Source organism: Nematolebias whitei, chromosome 5, assembly GCF_014905685.2.
Source record: "Nematolebias whitei isolate Nwh7 chromosome 5, NemWhi1, whole genome shotgun sequence".
NCBI classification, from domain to species: Eukaryota; Metazoa; Chordata; class Actinopteri; order Cyprinodontiformes; family Rivulidae; genus Nematolebias; species Nematolebias whitei.
Genome location: NC_056502.1, coordinates 21,836,312 through 21,850,017, shown reverse-complemented (window position 1 = coordinate 21,850,017; position 13,706 = coordinate 21,836,312). Strand labels below are relative to the sequence as shown.

General features: G+C 38.6%; 1 protein-coding gene across 1 annotated transcript in view; it reads right to left on the bottom strand.

Moving 5' to 3' along the window:
* The window catches only part of LOC119409456 (dynein heavy chain 11, axonemal), a 59,416-nt gene extending 46,087 nt beyond the window's left edge, over positions 1-13,329 (bottom strand). Inside the window, exons 1-28 of the mRNA XM_037676347.1 lie at positions 13,114-13,329; positions 12,877-13,020; positions 11,267-11,448; positions 10,997-11,186; positions 10,827-10,926; positions 10,469-10,680; positions 10,169-10,390; positions 9,912-10,079; positions 9,677-9,793; positions 9,004-9,141; positions 8,808-8,923; positions 8,507-8,702; positions 8,091-8,195; positions 7,593-7,982; positions 6,852-7,184; positions 5,227-5,481; positions 4,966-5,135; positions 4,659-4,881; positions 4,392-4,508; positions 4,066-4,152; positions 3,824-3,982; positions 3,525-3,608; positions 3,238-3,396; positions 3,037-3,159; positions 1,901-2,023; positions 1,141-1,365; positions 954-1,045; positions 751-877 (exon numbers count right to left, since the gene is read on the bottom strand). Coding sequence (XP_037532275.1) covers positions 751-877; positions 954-1,045; positions 1,141-1,365; positions 1,901-2,023; positions 3,037-3,159; positions 3,238-3,396; positions 3,525-3,608; positions 3,824-3,982; positions 4,066-4,152; positions 4,392-4,508; positions 4,659-4,881; positions 4,966-5,135; positions 5,227-5,481; positions 6,852-7,184; positions 7,593-7,982; positions 8,091-8,195; positions 8,507-8,702; positions 8,808-8,923; positions 9,004-9,141; positions 9,677-9,793; positions 9,912-10,079; positions 10,169-10,390; positions 10,469-10,680; positions 10,827-10,926; positions 10,997-11,186; positions 11,267-11,448; positions 12,877-13,020; positions 13,114-13,329 — 4,773 coding nt within the window. The remainder of the gene's footprint in view (positions 1-750; positions 878-953; positions 1,046-1,140; positions 1,366-1,900; positions 2,024-3,036; positions 3,160-3,237; positions 3,397-3,524; positions 3,609-3,823; positions 3,983-4,065; positions 4,153-4,391; positions 4,509-4,658; positions 4,882-4,965; positions 5,136-5,226; positions 5,482-6,851; positions 7,185-7,592; positions 7,983-8,090; positions 8,196-8,506; positions 8,703-8,807; positions 8,924-9,003; positions 9,142-9,676; positions 9,794-9,911; positions 10,080-10,168; positions 10,391-10,468; positions 10,681-10,826; positions 10,927-10,996; positions 11,187-11,266; positions 11,449-12,876; positions 13,021-13,113) is intronic.
* Between the last annotated feature and the right edge of the window lie 377 nt (positions 13,330-13,706).

Sequence of the window (13,706 nt, the reverse complement as noted above, 5' to 3'; positions counted from 1 at the left end):
CCACTAGCTCAGCTGGTAAGAGGACAATTGGGAGAGGGGGTGAGAACACTCGCCTTCACCAAATAAACAAACTTCGGAGCACGGTCCAACCGACCACGCGGTTGGAGGCCTCCAGTAAACAAGAGCGGAGCGAACGCTACCGTTAACCAAATAGCAAAATATAAGCAAAAAACCACTACTTACCAGTGTTAAATCACACACATAGTAGTCATAAACAACGTCGGAGCACAGTCCAGCCGACCACGCGGTTGGAGGTCTCCTAACAAGCGTGAGCGGAGCGAACGCTACCGCTAACCAACGGCGAAATATAAGGAAAACTACTCACCGGTGTTGAATCACACACATAGTAGTCAGACGCTGTAAGTTGGGAGAGGCGGAAACAGCCGTAGTTCCCAACGAAACAGCAGAAATACCTTTGAACAGGGTTAAACCGTCGCAGCCCTAGGAGGGCGAACACGCTACTCCCGCAGACGGGCAGTCGGGCTTCCGACGACGGTAAAAAGTTCAGAAAAGGTCCAAAGGGCTGAAGCCCTGAATTGAACCGCGCGCGAGAAGAAAATAGGAGCAGAGCAGCGGATGACGTCGGGCTATATAGCCTCTGATTGGTCATCCGTGTCACACCTGTGACTCTGTTGGTATTATTACTCGAATCAGCGCATGCGCGAAGGGAACATTCAGTGCTTTCAGCACCGCCCTCTGGCGGTCAGGAGGGATGAAATAGAACTGACGTTAAACTCTCCGTAACATTACCTCCCTTGGACGATTCCATTTAGAGAGGATGTCCAACAAGTCTGTGGATGATATAAAGTAAAATCGCGGAAAAGCGATTCTCTTTGTCTCCAAGTATTCGGTAAGAGCTTTTTCACATAAGGCCAGCCTGTCAGTAAACAAGCACATAAACAATCAGCAGATCAATTTAGAAAAAAAATTTGCGATTTAAAATAAACATGAACCTTTTTTGCAAGTCCTCTAACTTGTTAAGTAGTTTTGGTTTGTTAGTGGCCTCAATAGTATTTTTAGTCTTGGCACTATTCAACATCAGCTCCTGCACAAACAAACAAACAAACAAACAAAAAACCTCAAGTTACAAATTTTCAAAACAGCCTATAACACCTAAATCATTGGTATGCATTTAAACACCTGAAATTCAGCATCTACTGCTTGGAATCGTTGTGTATCTGCAGGAAGTTGTTGGTGAATATCGTCAAAGCCTTTGAAGATGCTTTCGAGGTCAACCCATGACCTTTGGACCTCCATCCAAACCACCAGCACAGAGTCTGCTACAGTCAGCTGGTTTTGTAGCTCCACTGCTTGCAGCAGAAAGTGATCTACGTGTTTGCTCTGAAAGACACTCTGGAGCTGAATCTGGAGGACAAAGAGGCCGAGACGTTATAGCTGATAAACTAAAGGACTTGGGTTGCTGTAAAACTCAAGCACACCACACTACCACCCAACTTCTTGCCAGGAGGGTGTGATATATTGACAATGTGACATCACTACATATATCAGTTTTATTTCAAAACACATTCCACCTCATCAGCATGGCAACCCAACCATTTCAACAAAGATGGAGCTACTAAAGTGGCAAGACTTCTAATTGCAGGCTGTAACCCTCCCACACATCTGGTGTGCGTGTTCAAAGAGCACCACGGAGCAACAATGTCCCGAGTTTCCAAGCAGCTATAAATTCAATCGCTCAGTAGGGATCGCTTTACTCTCAACTGTGCTAGTAGACATAAAAACAGGACCACCTTCCTGCGTTCTCATCTAACCATTTAACTATCTGTCCTTCAACCAGACAAACAATCTTAAGGACAAATTCTTGTATTTTACAGCCATTATGCATTCTTCTTCTCTGTGAGACCATAAGCAAAGTTTAGGTAGTAAATCAGGTATTTACCTGATGATCCTCAAGGGTTTCAATAAGCACCTCATCACATTTAAGCAGTGGCACAAAGCTCTGGTAGTGTTCTTCATATGAAAGCTCCATTGAAGCCCATGTTTGACTTATTTCAGTTACAACCTGGAACAAATAGAGAGGCACTATATTAACAAAATTGTAATTAAAAATAAATAATAATAATAATAATGATGAGAACAATAATAATACCTATTCCTGGGTTTAGTCCCTGTTTCCATTATTGTGTGAATGCTTGTGAAGCATTCATAAGCATTCATGCTTTTTCAGCTACTTTTCGGCTGTTTTTCTTGCTACGGGTAATTTCAGCTTTTTTCAGATAACTTCCACTGTTCTGTGCTCATTTCTGCAGCTTTCAGTCTAACTGGGCAAACATGTTCTTTCTGGGGTTTTTTTTTCCCTGATATTTTAAGCTTTTTCTACCTTTTCAGCTACCTTTATCATCATTTTTAGATAATTTTAGCTGTTTTCATATAAATTCAAGTTTTTCATGGTAATTTCTGCTACTTTCAACCTAATTTTTAATACTAATTTCAGCTTGTTATGCTCCTTTCAGCATTTTTCTGCTGGTTTCAACTTTTTCCACTATTTTAGCTACTATTTAGTTGTTTTATACAAATTTTAGCCTTTTTTCAGCCAACTACAGTTTTTGAGCTCATTTAAGCTCTTTCCAAATCTTTCTGATAATTTAAGCTTCTTTCTGCTTTTTCAACTACTTTTCAGCTGTTGTATTTTACAAATTTAAGCTTTTTAGCTAATTTTCAAACTTTTGTACTCATTGGTGCTTATTTAAAACTATTTCAGCAAATATGTGTTCTTTCTGCTTTTTTCTGCTAAATTAGGCTCATTCCTCCATTTCAGCTGCATGTTCTTTTTAGCTGTTTTCAGCTGTTTTTCAGCAAGTTCTTGTAGAATAAGTATTCACACTGCATTTTCGCAGGAAATGCAATTTCTTTAGTTTACTTTTTTCACTTGCAATATATAAAAACTGTATGTTAGGTAATTAAAATAAAAATATAGCAGATTATAGTGTTTGTTGTTGTATGTTCAGCAATGTGAAATTTACTCAAACTGTTACATGTTTACGAATGATGCTTTTATTTTTAAGCGACAAAAACCTTCTCTATAGCCATTTCTTTTACGGCATAATCCACTACAGTGCGAACTTCCTCTTCAAATAAATGAAGATTTAAAGCCAAAAGGTCCCCCAAGGTGGTGTTGTCTGTCACAGAAAAGTCCATCTGTTTAATGAAAAAAAAAAAAAAAAACTTAAACAAGTCTGTGGTATCTATTGTGGTCTGCTGTGTGCATTTATGCACCTGTGTTGTTCTACTTAGCTGCACCCAGTGTCGCTCGCGTATGGCCAGATTCTGCAGTTGACTAACAGCCCGCAGTGACGTCAGCAAGTTCTTCACATAAAGATCAAATGCAGTATACACATCCCACATGCGAGCGTCTTTGTCAAGCTTCCGTATGTCCTACACAAACAGAAGGCAGGTGAGCAGAACTAGTTATTAGGGACATCTGTTACAAATGGTGATGGTGCATGACAGCAAAACAGCAGGTGAGAAAAGCTGGTGTGATGTAGCACTGGCGGTAGCCTCACTTTGGCAAAGCTCCTTAATTCTGCATCCATCTGGTCTGTGTTTACCTGCCTCCATTTGGTCACTGTCCAGTTTTCAACAGTTCTCTGTGTAGATAAAGACACATAAACAGGAGTCAAGAGAATGAAGGTCCTTTATTGGGACAAATCTGAGACAAGAAGGTCTTCAAATATTCAAAGAAATCATCCAAAAGAAGAAAAACTTCAAATCATTTAGGCACAAGGTTAGTATAGTGAGGTGTTGAGGCTTTCAGTTGTATTTCAGTTTCTTCAAATTTCAGATTATAAATTAAGCTACTTGCCTGGACATATACCACAATGTCCCACAGCTCTTTAAGGACATCAATTTCTCGTCTGCAGCACTTGATGTCTTTGTAGTCAGGAATAGCTACATCAAACAGATTTGTGGACTCTTTGAGCTCTGATACCTCTTGTTCCATTTCTTGAATAGCTTTTTCACACTAAAAACAAAATGCATTTGCATAAAATATATTCTGCAGTATAAAATGTTTATTGTATCATGAAGCAGTGCTTAGATTCTTACTTTATCCAGACAAGCATAGGGATTCACTGCATTGTAACTGAAGGGTGCTGTTGCTTTGAAGAGCTCCCTGAATTTTGTTTGTTTTATCTGAAAAATAAAAGAAAAACTTTTAGTATTTCTCAATGACTCAACACACAATTCTTTTTTACTATATGCTTAAATTTGGTGCCACGTTGCTCTTTGCTTTTACTTGAAAGGTACATTTTTATTGATATGCATGAGTGTAAAGTCATACATTTCAAATCAAACATGCATGTTTTGCTTTAGATTTAAATGACCTTTTAAGTAAAGCCTTATATTCCCATTGGTTTATTGTTGTTCGTCACCTCAATATCCATGCACTGTTGTCGCAAAACCATCACTTCCGCACTTTGCATGGGTGCAACCTCTTGTCTTACTTTTAAAGCCAGTTTTTTTACTTTATTCCATTTCTCCGGAAGCTCCTGCAAAATTTATTTAGGTTAGTTAAAACCAGGATATGTGCAATACTAATTTAAAGTATCGCCTGTAAGTATATTTTTAATAACAACTGCATGTTTAAATATTATGTGCTTTAGTGTATATATTAGAAGTGCAGAAAAACATCTCCTCACCTCCATTTGAGAGTAAAACTGCTCTGGTATTGTCACACCATAGTGTTCTAGAAGAACAATCGTCTCTCCATGAAGCTCAAACATCTTGTCGGTGATGCTTTGTCTGTCTCTGACAGCTAGCAGGTGGCTCATGATTTCCACTAGACCTTGGTGGTCGCCTTTACCAACAGGATTGTTCAGTCCCTCTGCAGTCACTTGGAGAAACGTCTGCAGCTCATCCAGACTGAGTGACAGCGTGTGCAGTGAGACCAACTCATCCAACAGTTGGGGTGAAATACAAGACTGTGCATAGTTGGTTTTTTTTTACCTGTTAGTCACATAGGTGAAAAGGTGCTCTTTGAAAAGCCAGCTCCACTTTTTTATCGTGTTAAGAAGGCTAGCTTTGAAGAATTTAATATCCACCTGAAGCCATCCATCAAAAACCTGAAAGTTTTCCAGCTGGGAAACTTCAGCATGCAGGTTCTCATAATAATCAATCTGAGAAATCAAAACAACATGATACAATAAAAAATAATCCCTGCCACGTATTAAACGGTCATCCATCATCAGTTTGAAAACAACTTCTTACCTGTTCCTTGAAGGTATTGATTGTAGGGGGATTTTCAGGAAGAAGGTCTGTTCTTTTAGCTTCCAGCTCCTCAGTTGTAAATCCACGTCCATATCTAAGAAACTGCTGGAGATACTCTGCTCTGTCATCTTCCCATAGATGGGTGTAGCAATCAAACTTCCTTTGGTAGTTGTTCAATGCTTTCAGGATGTTGTCTACTCTATTCATTATTTCTTGTCTCATGTTTGACAAGTCTTGGACACCATCCATCACATCCTGTCAAAGTAATGTAACAAATCACAAAATAAGCACATCTTGAGAAAAGGAATTAGACAACAAAAACTGCAGATTGTTGGGCAGTCGAAAGCAGTAAGAGACTCCTCTTGTTAATCTAAAACACTTTGTGTCCTTGGCTCGCAACTTAAGATAAATAATGTTATTAACTTACTTTTTCTATATATGAATGTTTCTGTTCAGTGCCCTGAGATGACTTCTGTTGTGACTTGGTGCTATATAAATAAACTGAACTGAATTGAATTCAACTGAATAAATGGAAGAGTGCTGTAGTAACAGTAACCATGTGCCTCTACTACTATCGGACTGGTTTCCGACATCAAAATTTAGTTTTATTCAAACTTTTAAACATAATGACATTGAAAACACCAAAGTTCATGCACAGTAATCCAGGTATAAAATCCAACAATGTTCATGCTTAGATGGCCTCTGGGGACTTTTAAGGAAGTCCTTTGGATGAAGAATGAAACGTCTCAGCAAACGAAACAAAAAAAGAAACCGTCCAGATGACCTGACTGAACATCAATGGATTTTATACCTCGATCATTGAGCATGGACTTTGGCGTTTTGAACCACTTTGGCATGACTGTCTCAGAGGAGTTGACGGGGGAGAGAGCAGTCCCTGGAGGAGATGATTGGCCCCAGAGGCCATCCTAGCACCAGCAAACTGTTTTTTTTTTTCCCACTATGGAGTCTGCCATTTGTGGGAATCAGTTTTGTTTGGTGGCTTCTGAAGTCCTTTGGATGAAGGCCGAAACGTCTCAGCAAACAAACAAACAAAAAAACTAACCGTCCAGATCTGACTGAACATTGTTGGATAAAGAGTTGTCAAGTATCGCATATGCATTTTAATAGGATAATATTTTTAATTTTAGAAGACTAATTGTCTGGAAATGGAGTCGAGTTCAAAATGTTAGTGAGCAAAATAGTTTGATATGGTAACAAAATGTATAATTTTAAATTAATTTAAAGTTTTTAAATTATTATCACAGACATAATCTGTTTAGCTAATATCAAGTATTTTTTGCTTCAACAAGGATAAGTTAACTATTAATGGACTGCAATAATCCTGACATGGTTTAGTGACCATTAGGATGAGACTGTTTTTTACGTCTAAATAAAAGTTTGCAACATTTAGGCTTTTTATCTTGTAATGTATATAATGTATGTCTATACAGCAAACTTTTATTTTTTTTTAATTTCCATGCTCTCTGGAAAATGACTTCTTTATCAAACACTTGATTTGAAAGAAATCCAATGTAATCGTTTGCAAAAACAGGAAATGCGAGACTTGATAGTAAATTGTTAACTACTGAATAAGAAAACCTTTGTTAATTTTTAATGTAAAGTACCTGATAGCTGTCTGTGCTGAGGTGAGCAGCCACTCTTTTGATATTCACTGTAGTTTTAAAAATGTCTTCAATCAGTCCCTCTACCAGCGCATAGAGACCATCTCCCACATCTCGATCCATAAAAGGATGAAAGGTCAACCGCGAGGCATTCAGCATCAACCGAGCCTCAAACAGAGGAGCTTGGCTGGACCTGACGTCCATGCTGTCCAAAAAGAATTGAAGGGAGTGACTGATGTAACCGAAGAGCCCCTCCACCACTACTTCATCCACATATTCCAGGTAGGACTGCCACTCCTCTGAAGCAGGGTCAGCATGAAAAAGAACCATGTTTTCCTGAAAATTTTTGAACATAAACATAAAATATTTGCAAAGTTCTGGCTGCCTTTATTAATCCATATTTGTATAAATATATGTTTAACAATAGATGCTTTAACACATAATGGCAAATGCATCAAAATCTTCTAATTCTTGAAAAGGCCCATAGAACTAAAAAAAAACATTAACCAATGTTTATTTCCATAACGATTAATCTCATGTGTGGTTATATTCTGATAGATGTTTTTACCATTCCATTAAAAGACCTAACCAAAAGCTAAAATAAGATGCAATTTAATTCAACAAAAATCCGTTTAATGTAACGTTTCAATGTAAAATCAGTTGGATGATGTGACACAACCGTTCTGATTTTACTGTTCACATACAGCGTGCAGTAAAATATAAAATATATTCAGCCGTACACACCTCCAGCAGCTGATGTATGAAGTCTCCGTCCTTCTTCATGGAGCTGTACATCTTCTTGATGTAGTCTGCTCTGTCATCCAGCTGTATGAGCGAGCCTTTCTTGTCCTTTCTGCAGAACATGACATTTTTGCTCCACCTCTTCATCACCGACTGAATGGCATCACAGTTTTCCTTGGCTTTACTGACTTGCTGAGCAAGGTCTTTAACACAATCCTTTGTGGTTTCGATGAAGCCCCAACAGTCCTGATCCTGCCATGTTAAACTGGTTTCTGCTTTCACCAGCAGCAGGTCTATGGTCTGCAGCTCAGACTTGATGAGTGGAAGTTCCACCTCTAACATGCTCTTTACATTGTTGTACCATTGCACTAACAGATGCAAACTGCTCGTGTACTTAAAGGAAAAGTACAATTACATGAAAAATCACGTTAATTCTTGCACAAATAATAAGTATATTTTTTTTATTTATTCAAGTGGAATATTCCGAATGTGTATTTTTACCTTTGTGAACATGTCACGCTTCTCAAAAACTGCTATGGCTGTTGCAGGTATGTTGATCTGATTGACAGCGTAAAGATATTTCACATCTTTTAAGATTTCAGTGAGCTGAGAAAAGAAACAAATCATTCTGGATAGCTTTTCTCTGTGCCAACATGGTATGAAATTATCAAAATTAATGGCAGTATGATTTAAAAACACTACAACAGGTATAACTTGACTCAGTAAGTGACCATAAATGCACATCTTTACCATGTAAGTTTGTACCTACATTTTTTTAAATTAAATTTTTTTTTTGGCCAAACCAGCTTAACTAATATAAGTCTTATATTAAAAAAAAAAACTTGAGACTATATGATGAACATGTTTTTACATACAGTGCATAATAGAAAACGTTTTTTGGACACTGTATCGAATACCTTTGGATTAAAATTGACTGAAATCAGGCCAGAAGAGGAATTTCTTGAAATGAGAGGTTGGCTCAGGTTGATCAAGCAGGTCTGCTCCAAACCATCACACCAGTCAAAATAAATCCTCTTTTCATACTGATTTAGAAGACTCAGCATCTCCATGTACATTTGGTACACATTCTCCATCTTCACTCCTTCTATAGACCTAAAAGGAATTTCAAAGATCGTACTAAACTATTGTGAATATTAGTCTATAAATATTTTTCTTAAGGTATCATTTGTAACAACTAACTAATGTATTTTTACTCACACGTCCAACAATAATTTGATCTTCTCAAAAGGTATTTGAATGCGTTCTCTCAGCATTTTTGCCCATTTTAGAGCTCCAGATATGCGTGGCATGTTCTTTGTCAGGCCACTCTCCATCTAAAAATCAAAACAAAAGCTAACAACATCCATTGTGGAAATTAGGTACACTTCCAATTTACAACTTCATAGAAAAATACCTGGTTGAGCTGAGATTTAAACAGACATTTACAATTCTCCAGCTCTTCTCTGAAATGATGCTCAAGCAGAAGAAAACAAGGACTGAAGATCTGTCTGATAGGTCTTTTCTCCAGGAATGGTCCAACAATAGTTAACATCTGGGGAAAAAAAAGAAAATATTACTTTAAAGGTCTTTCAACAAAGTTGTCACGTCCTCTGGACGTTTCTTTTTGTTGAAACGTTTTGTCTTTCATCCAAAGGACTTCATCAGTCATAGGAGCCCCAACAAAGTCAGTCCCATAAGTAGCACACTCTCATAGTGGGCCAATCAGTTTGATAGTGATCAAAACTTTGGTGTTTTGAACCACATTGGCCATGGCTGCTTCAATGGAGTTGACAGGGGAGAAGGCAGATTCCAGAAACCATCTTATCACCATCAAACTGGTTGGTCCACTATGTGAGTGTGCAATTATGGTACCGAGTTTGTTGTGGCTCCTCGTACTGATAAAGTCCTTTGGATGAAAGACGAAATGTTTCAACACAAAGAAACAGTCCAGAGGACCTGACTTAATTTTGTTGGATTTTTTTACCTGATCATTGAGCATGAACTTTGATGTTTAAAGGTCTTTATTTTTACTTTCCTGAACAAGCACTGTGTTCAATAACAGTTTGATAACAGTTAGTTTTACTTACATTCAAGGCTGATTCCAGTCCTGTGCAGTCTTTAAAAGCCAAACAAAGCAGGTTGGCAAAACTGCATTCCAAGTCTTCAGCTCTTTTTTTGAAAGCTTTATACTCGTCTTCAAAATGCTTTGAACAAAAGTAACATTAAAGTATTTAATATGGTGTAAATCTGTGCATATCAAAGTAATATGTTTGGCCACATCATAAGCAGCTCGGTAGATCCCAGAGAAATGCTTAGTCTCACCTGAGAGCTGAAGTCAAGTGGGTTAGAGTCACTGTGTTTCAGTGCATGGCAGTGGTTTCTGAGATCCTTGTACATTCTGGCAACTTGCTCGTTGTACAGCCTTCCTTTGAGCCCACCAAACTCCAGTTTTTCCATTCTTTGAAAGCTCAACATAACTTCCAAGAAGTTCTAACAAAAAAAGAAATTCAGATTATAAAATAATACCAATTGGAATAAATAAACTCTGGTGTCTGATATACTTTTTTCTATGATCTCACCTCAAGCTGTAGCATACGATTAAAAAATGGACTAAAATGGGAAAAAATCACGGCAGCAGGGAAATCCCAGGGTGTGTGATTCTCTTGGTTGGCCAGCCGCTCCTTCTGGGTTTGATAACTCTCTTTGAAACAGTTCAGAACTTTGAGTACCTTCTTTACCATTTGAAGAATTTCCTCTTGATCCTCTCTAAGTAGCAGATCTGCAGACAGGTATGCAGAAGCCTACAAGAAACAAAGTTCTTTTATTCACACAGTCAACAACTGGAAACTGAGTTATAGGCTTGTCAAGAGGATTTATACCTGTTCAATGATCAGATTGCAGAGCTCTTGTAGTAGCACCACAATGCGTTCCGGCCTTTGATAATGCAGGCAATTGGTCCAAATAAGAAATACGGTGTGAAAAAGTGGGGGGGTGTATTTTTCCATATGAAGAAATCCTTCTGTTTCTACTTGAGCCAGTTGTGCATTCAGTGGCTGCAGGTAAAGGTCAATGTCTTTGGCTTCTTTAAGTGCTATTTTATTTGTTTTGGACAGAATGAAAACAAGTTAAATCAATAGGAATGAGATCAAATTTTGTCACCACCATATGCTTCAACTATTTGTCAAGATACAAACTTCTACAATAATTTAAATAAAATAAAAAATTAGCCACCCTTACCATTAGACACATTTCCAATCAGAATCTTGACTGTGGGATGATAGCTGCTGTCCACCACCTCCAGTATATTCTCCATCATTTCAACAATGGGACTCTGAAGCTATAAAGTTAAAAACATTCAGGCGTGACGTGAATCAGCTTTTATTTTAGTAAAAATCAGTGACCCTTACCTGATGGTAAATACTTTCTAGATTGCATTTTCTAGAAGCCCAAAATGTTAGCTCTGCACTGGGCCCTGGATTACAGCCTGTCCTGAATAGGTCTGATGAGTCCTCCTTTAAAATTTTCTGGATCAGACTGGACCAGTTGATAACCTGGGACTCTATGGCATAGACCAGTGCCCGGTCATAGATTTTATGCCTTAAAGAAACAGTAAAGTTATCTAAAATAAACTATAAAATAAATTGTGGAATCTGTGTATGTTTTCTTACATTTTAAACATGTATGATTTCTCCATCCAGTCAGTGGTGGTTGGGATAGGGAGGATAGTTCTCCCTAAAATCTGTCCTTGTACAACTAAAGTCTTACTGCAAATGCTTTCAGCATGATGAGCAACTTCTTCAGACATCAACTTTGTCCACATGTGATGATTTTTGTCATTTGTCAGCAGTGGGACACATACCTAAAGAAACACAGAAGCCATTAGAAAGGTGTGTAGCCCGCATGTAGTCTGACTTTTATTTTGGCGGGCCCACTTCATGTGTTGCCCCAACTCTCTAACTTTTGTTTCTGGTAATGCTGATAAAACAACACTTCAATGAGCAATCACATGGTTGTTTTAAACATGAACAATGTTGCTACAAGTAACAGGCTCACCATGTATTTGAGTTTGCAATATGCAGATCTGAAGAAGTGCAGTGATTTGTTTGGGAGACGCCCACTGGAGCGCACCACAGCCACAGTGGAGAAGGAGGAGGAAGTGAACTGTGACCCACAGCTTTAAAAATAATAAGTTAGAGAGTTGGGGCAATACAGGAAGTGGGCCCGCCAAAATAAAAGTCAGACTAAATGCGGGTTACAGGTGCATAGCTACAAAAAAGTCCATCCATCCATCCATCCATCCATCCATCCATCCATCCATCATCTTTTGCAGGCTTCTTCCTTTTTGGGTCACGGGGGTCACTGGTGCCCATGTCCAATCATCACTGTGCGAGAAGTGGAGGACACCCTGGACAGGTCTCCAGTCCATCACAGGGACACATAGAGACAAATGAAACAAACCACCATTCATTCTCTCACTCACACCTAGGGACAAGTTAGAGTTACCAATCAGCCTAACATGCATGTTTTTGGTCTGTGGGAGGAAACCGGAGTACCCGGAGAAAACCCATGCATAGAGAGAACATGCAAACTCCACCCAGAAAGGCCCCCAGACCGGGATTTGAACTTGCTCGCAGAGAGACAGCAGCTCTACCAGTTGCGCCATAGTGCTGTCCACAATTAAAAAAATAAAATAAAATAAATGGTGGTAATTTAAAGAGAAAAAAAAAATCAATTAAAAGTATCAAAAGAAAAACATAAAAACAAAACAATGAAATACTAAATCAAATCACACTGTGTTAAAAGCCAGAGAAAACAGGCGTGTTTTAAGAAGAAATTTGAAAAACAGGAAGTGAAGTGGCCCGTCTAATGTTGGGGGGCAGATTACTCCAGAGTTTAGGAACCTGCCTGAAAAAGCCCGATCTCCTCTGAGCTTCAGCCTGGTTTATGCTACAACCAAAAGCAGCTGGTCAGTGCCCGAGAAGGAACATATGATTGAAGTAGGTCAGAGAGATGTGAGGGTCCAAGGCCATTTAGGCACTTAAAGGTCAACAGGAGAATTTTAAAATCTATTCTGATATGTACTGGGAGCCAGTGAAGGGAGGACAAAACTGGTGAAATATGCTCAAACCTACAAGTTCCTGTTAAGAGCCGAGCTGCAGCATTTTAGACAGCTGGAGATGGGAAGGGGAGGCCTGACTGACCCCAACATAAAACGTGTAACCGCAATCTAGTCGCCAATCAAAAGTAAACATATACAGTTTTAAATTAATAACAAAAGATCAATCACCTGCTCAGTTATGTGTGATAGCTGTAGCTGTGGTGGTGAGGACAGAAGGCCAAAAAGCAGTATATTCTTGTAGTTCTCCGAATGAATATGAACTTTTCTCTTCTTAAAAACATATATGTGCCTGTTTTCAGCAACAGCGGGGACCTGTGTACATTAAAGAAGAAGAAAAAAAAAAACCGGTTGTGAGTTAGTTCAGTTCCAAAAAGCTAACGTTTTTAAATAACCGTTTTACCTCACCTCATGAGAAGCAATCAGACCATGTTCTTTTGACGAGGAGAAAAACAAAACTGTCTCCTTCTCCAAGAAGACTCTCAGAAGCTGTTGAAAGTCTTCACCTGCAGCACTCTTCTCCCAGGTGTGACTCGGCAGCTGCAACAGCTCGCGCACCTTGTCCACGACAAACTTCACACTCACGTCCTCAAGAAAAGATTGAACACTTTCTTTGTTCGACATATCTGAAATATACGAACATGACAAGCGTCCTGTCACCTCCCTTAACAAAAAAAAAAAAAAGAAGAAGAAAAACAAAGTGTTTGTCGCAGCTTCGGAGCAAAGTGTAGGTAAATTAACTTATTCAGTTTGTATCTGGCACGAGCTGCCCTGATGTGGGAGTGGTTAGCATTCCGTTGCTTAGCAACAACCAATGCCCTCAATCACTGCCTGCCATGATTGGCTTAAAGGAACAAAACTAACAAAATATAGTTTTGCATGTTTGATCAACCTGCTAATAAATGTCTTCCTGTTGTCAAAATAAATTTTTTAAAATAAGTAGATGTTTATCTTGTGCCACAAAATAGTAAATGAAAAAAGTTCCCTACAGGTAGGCTATT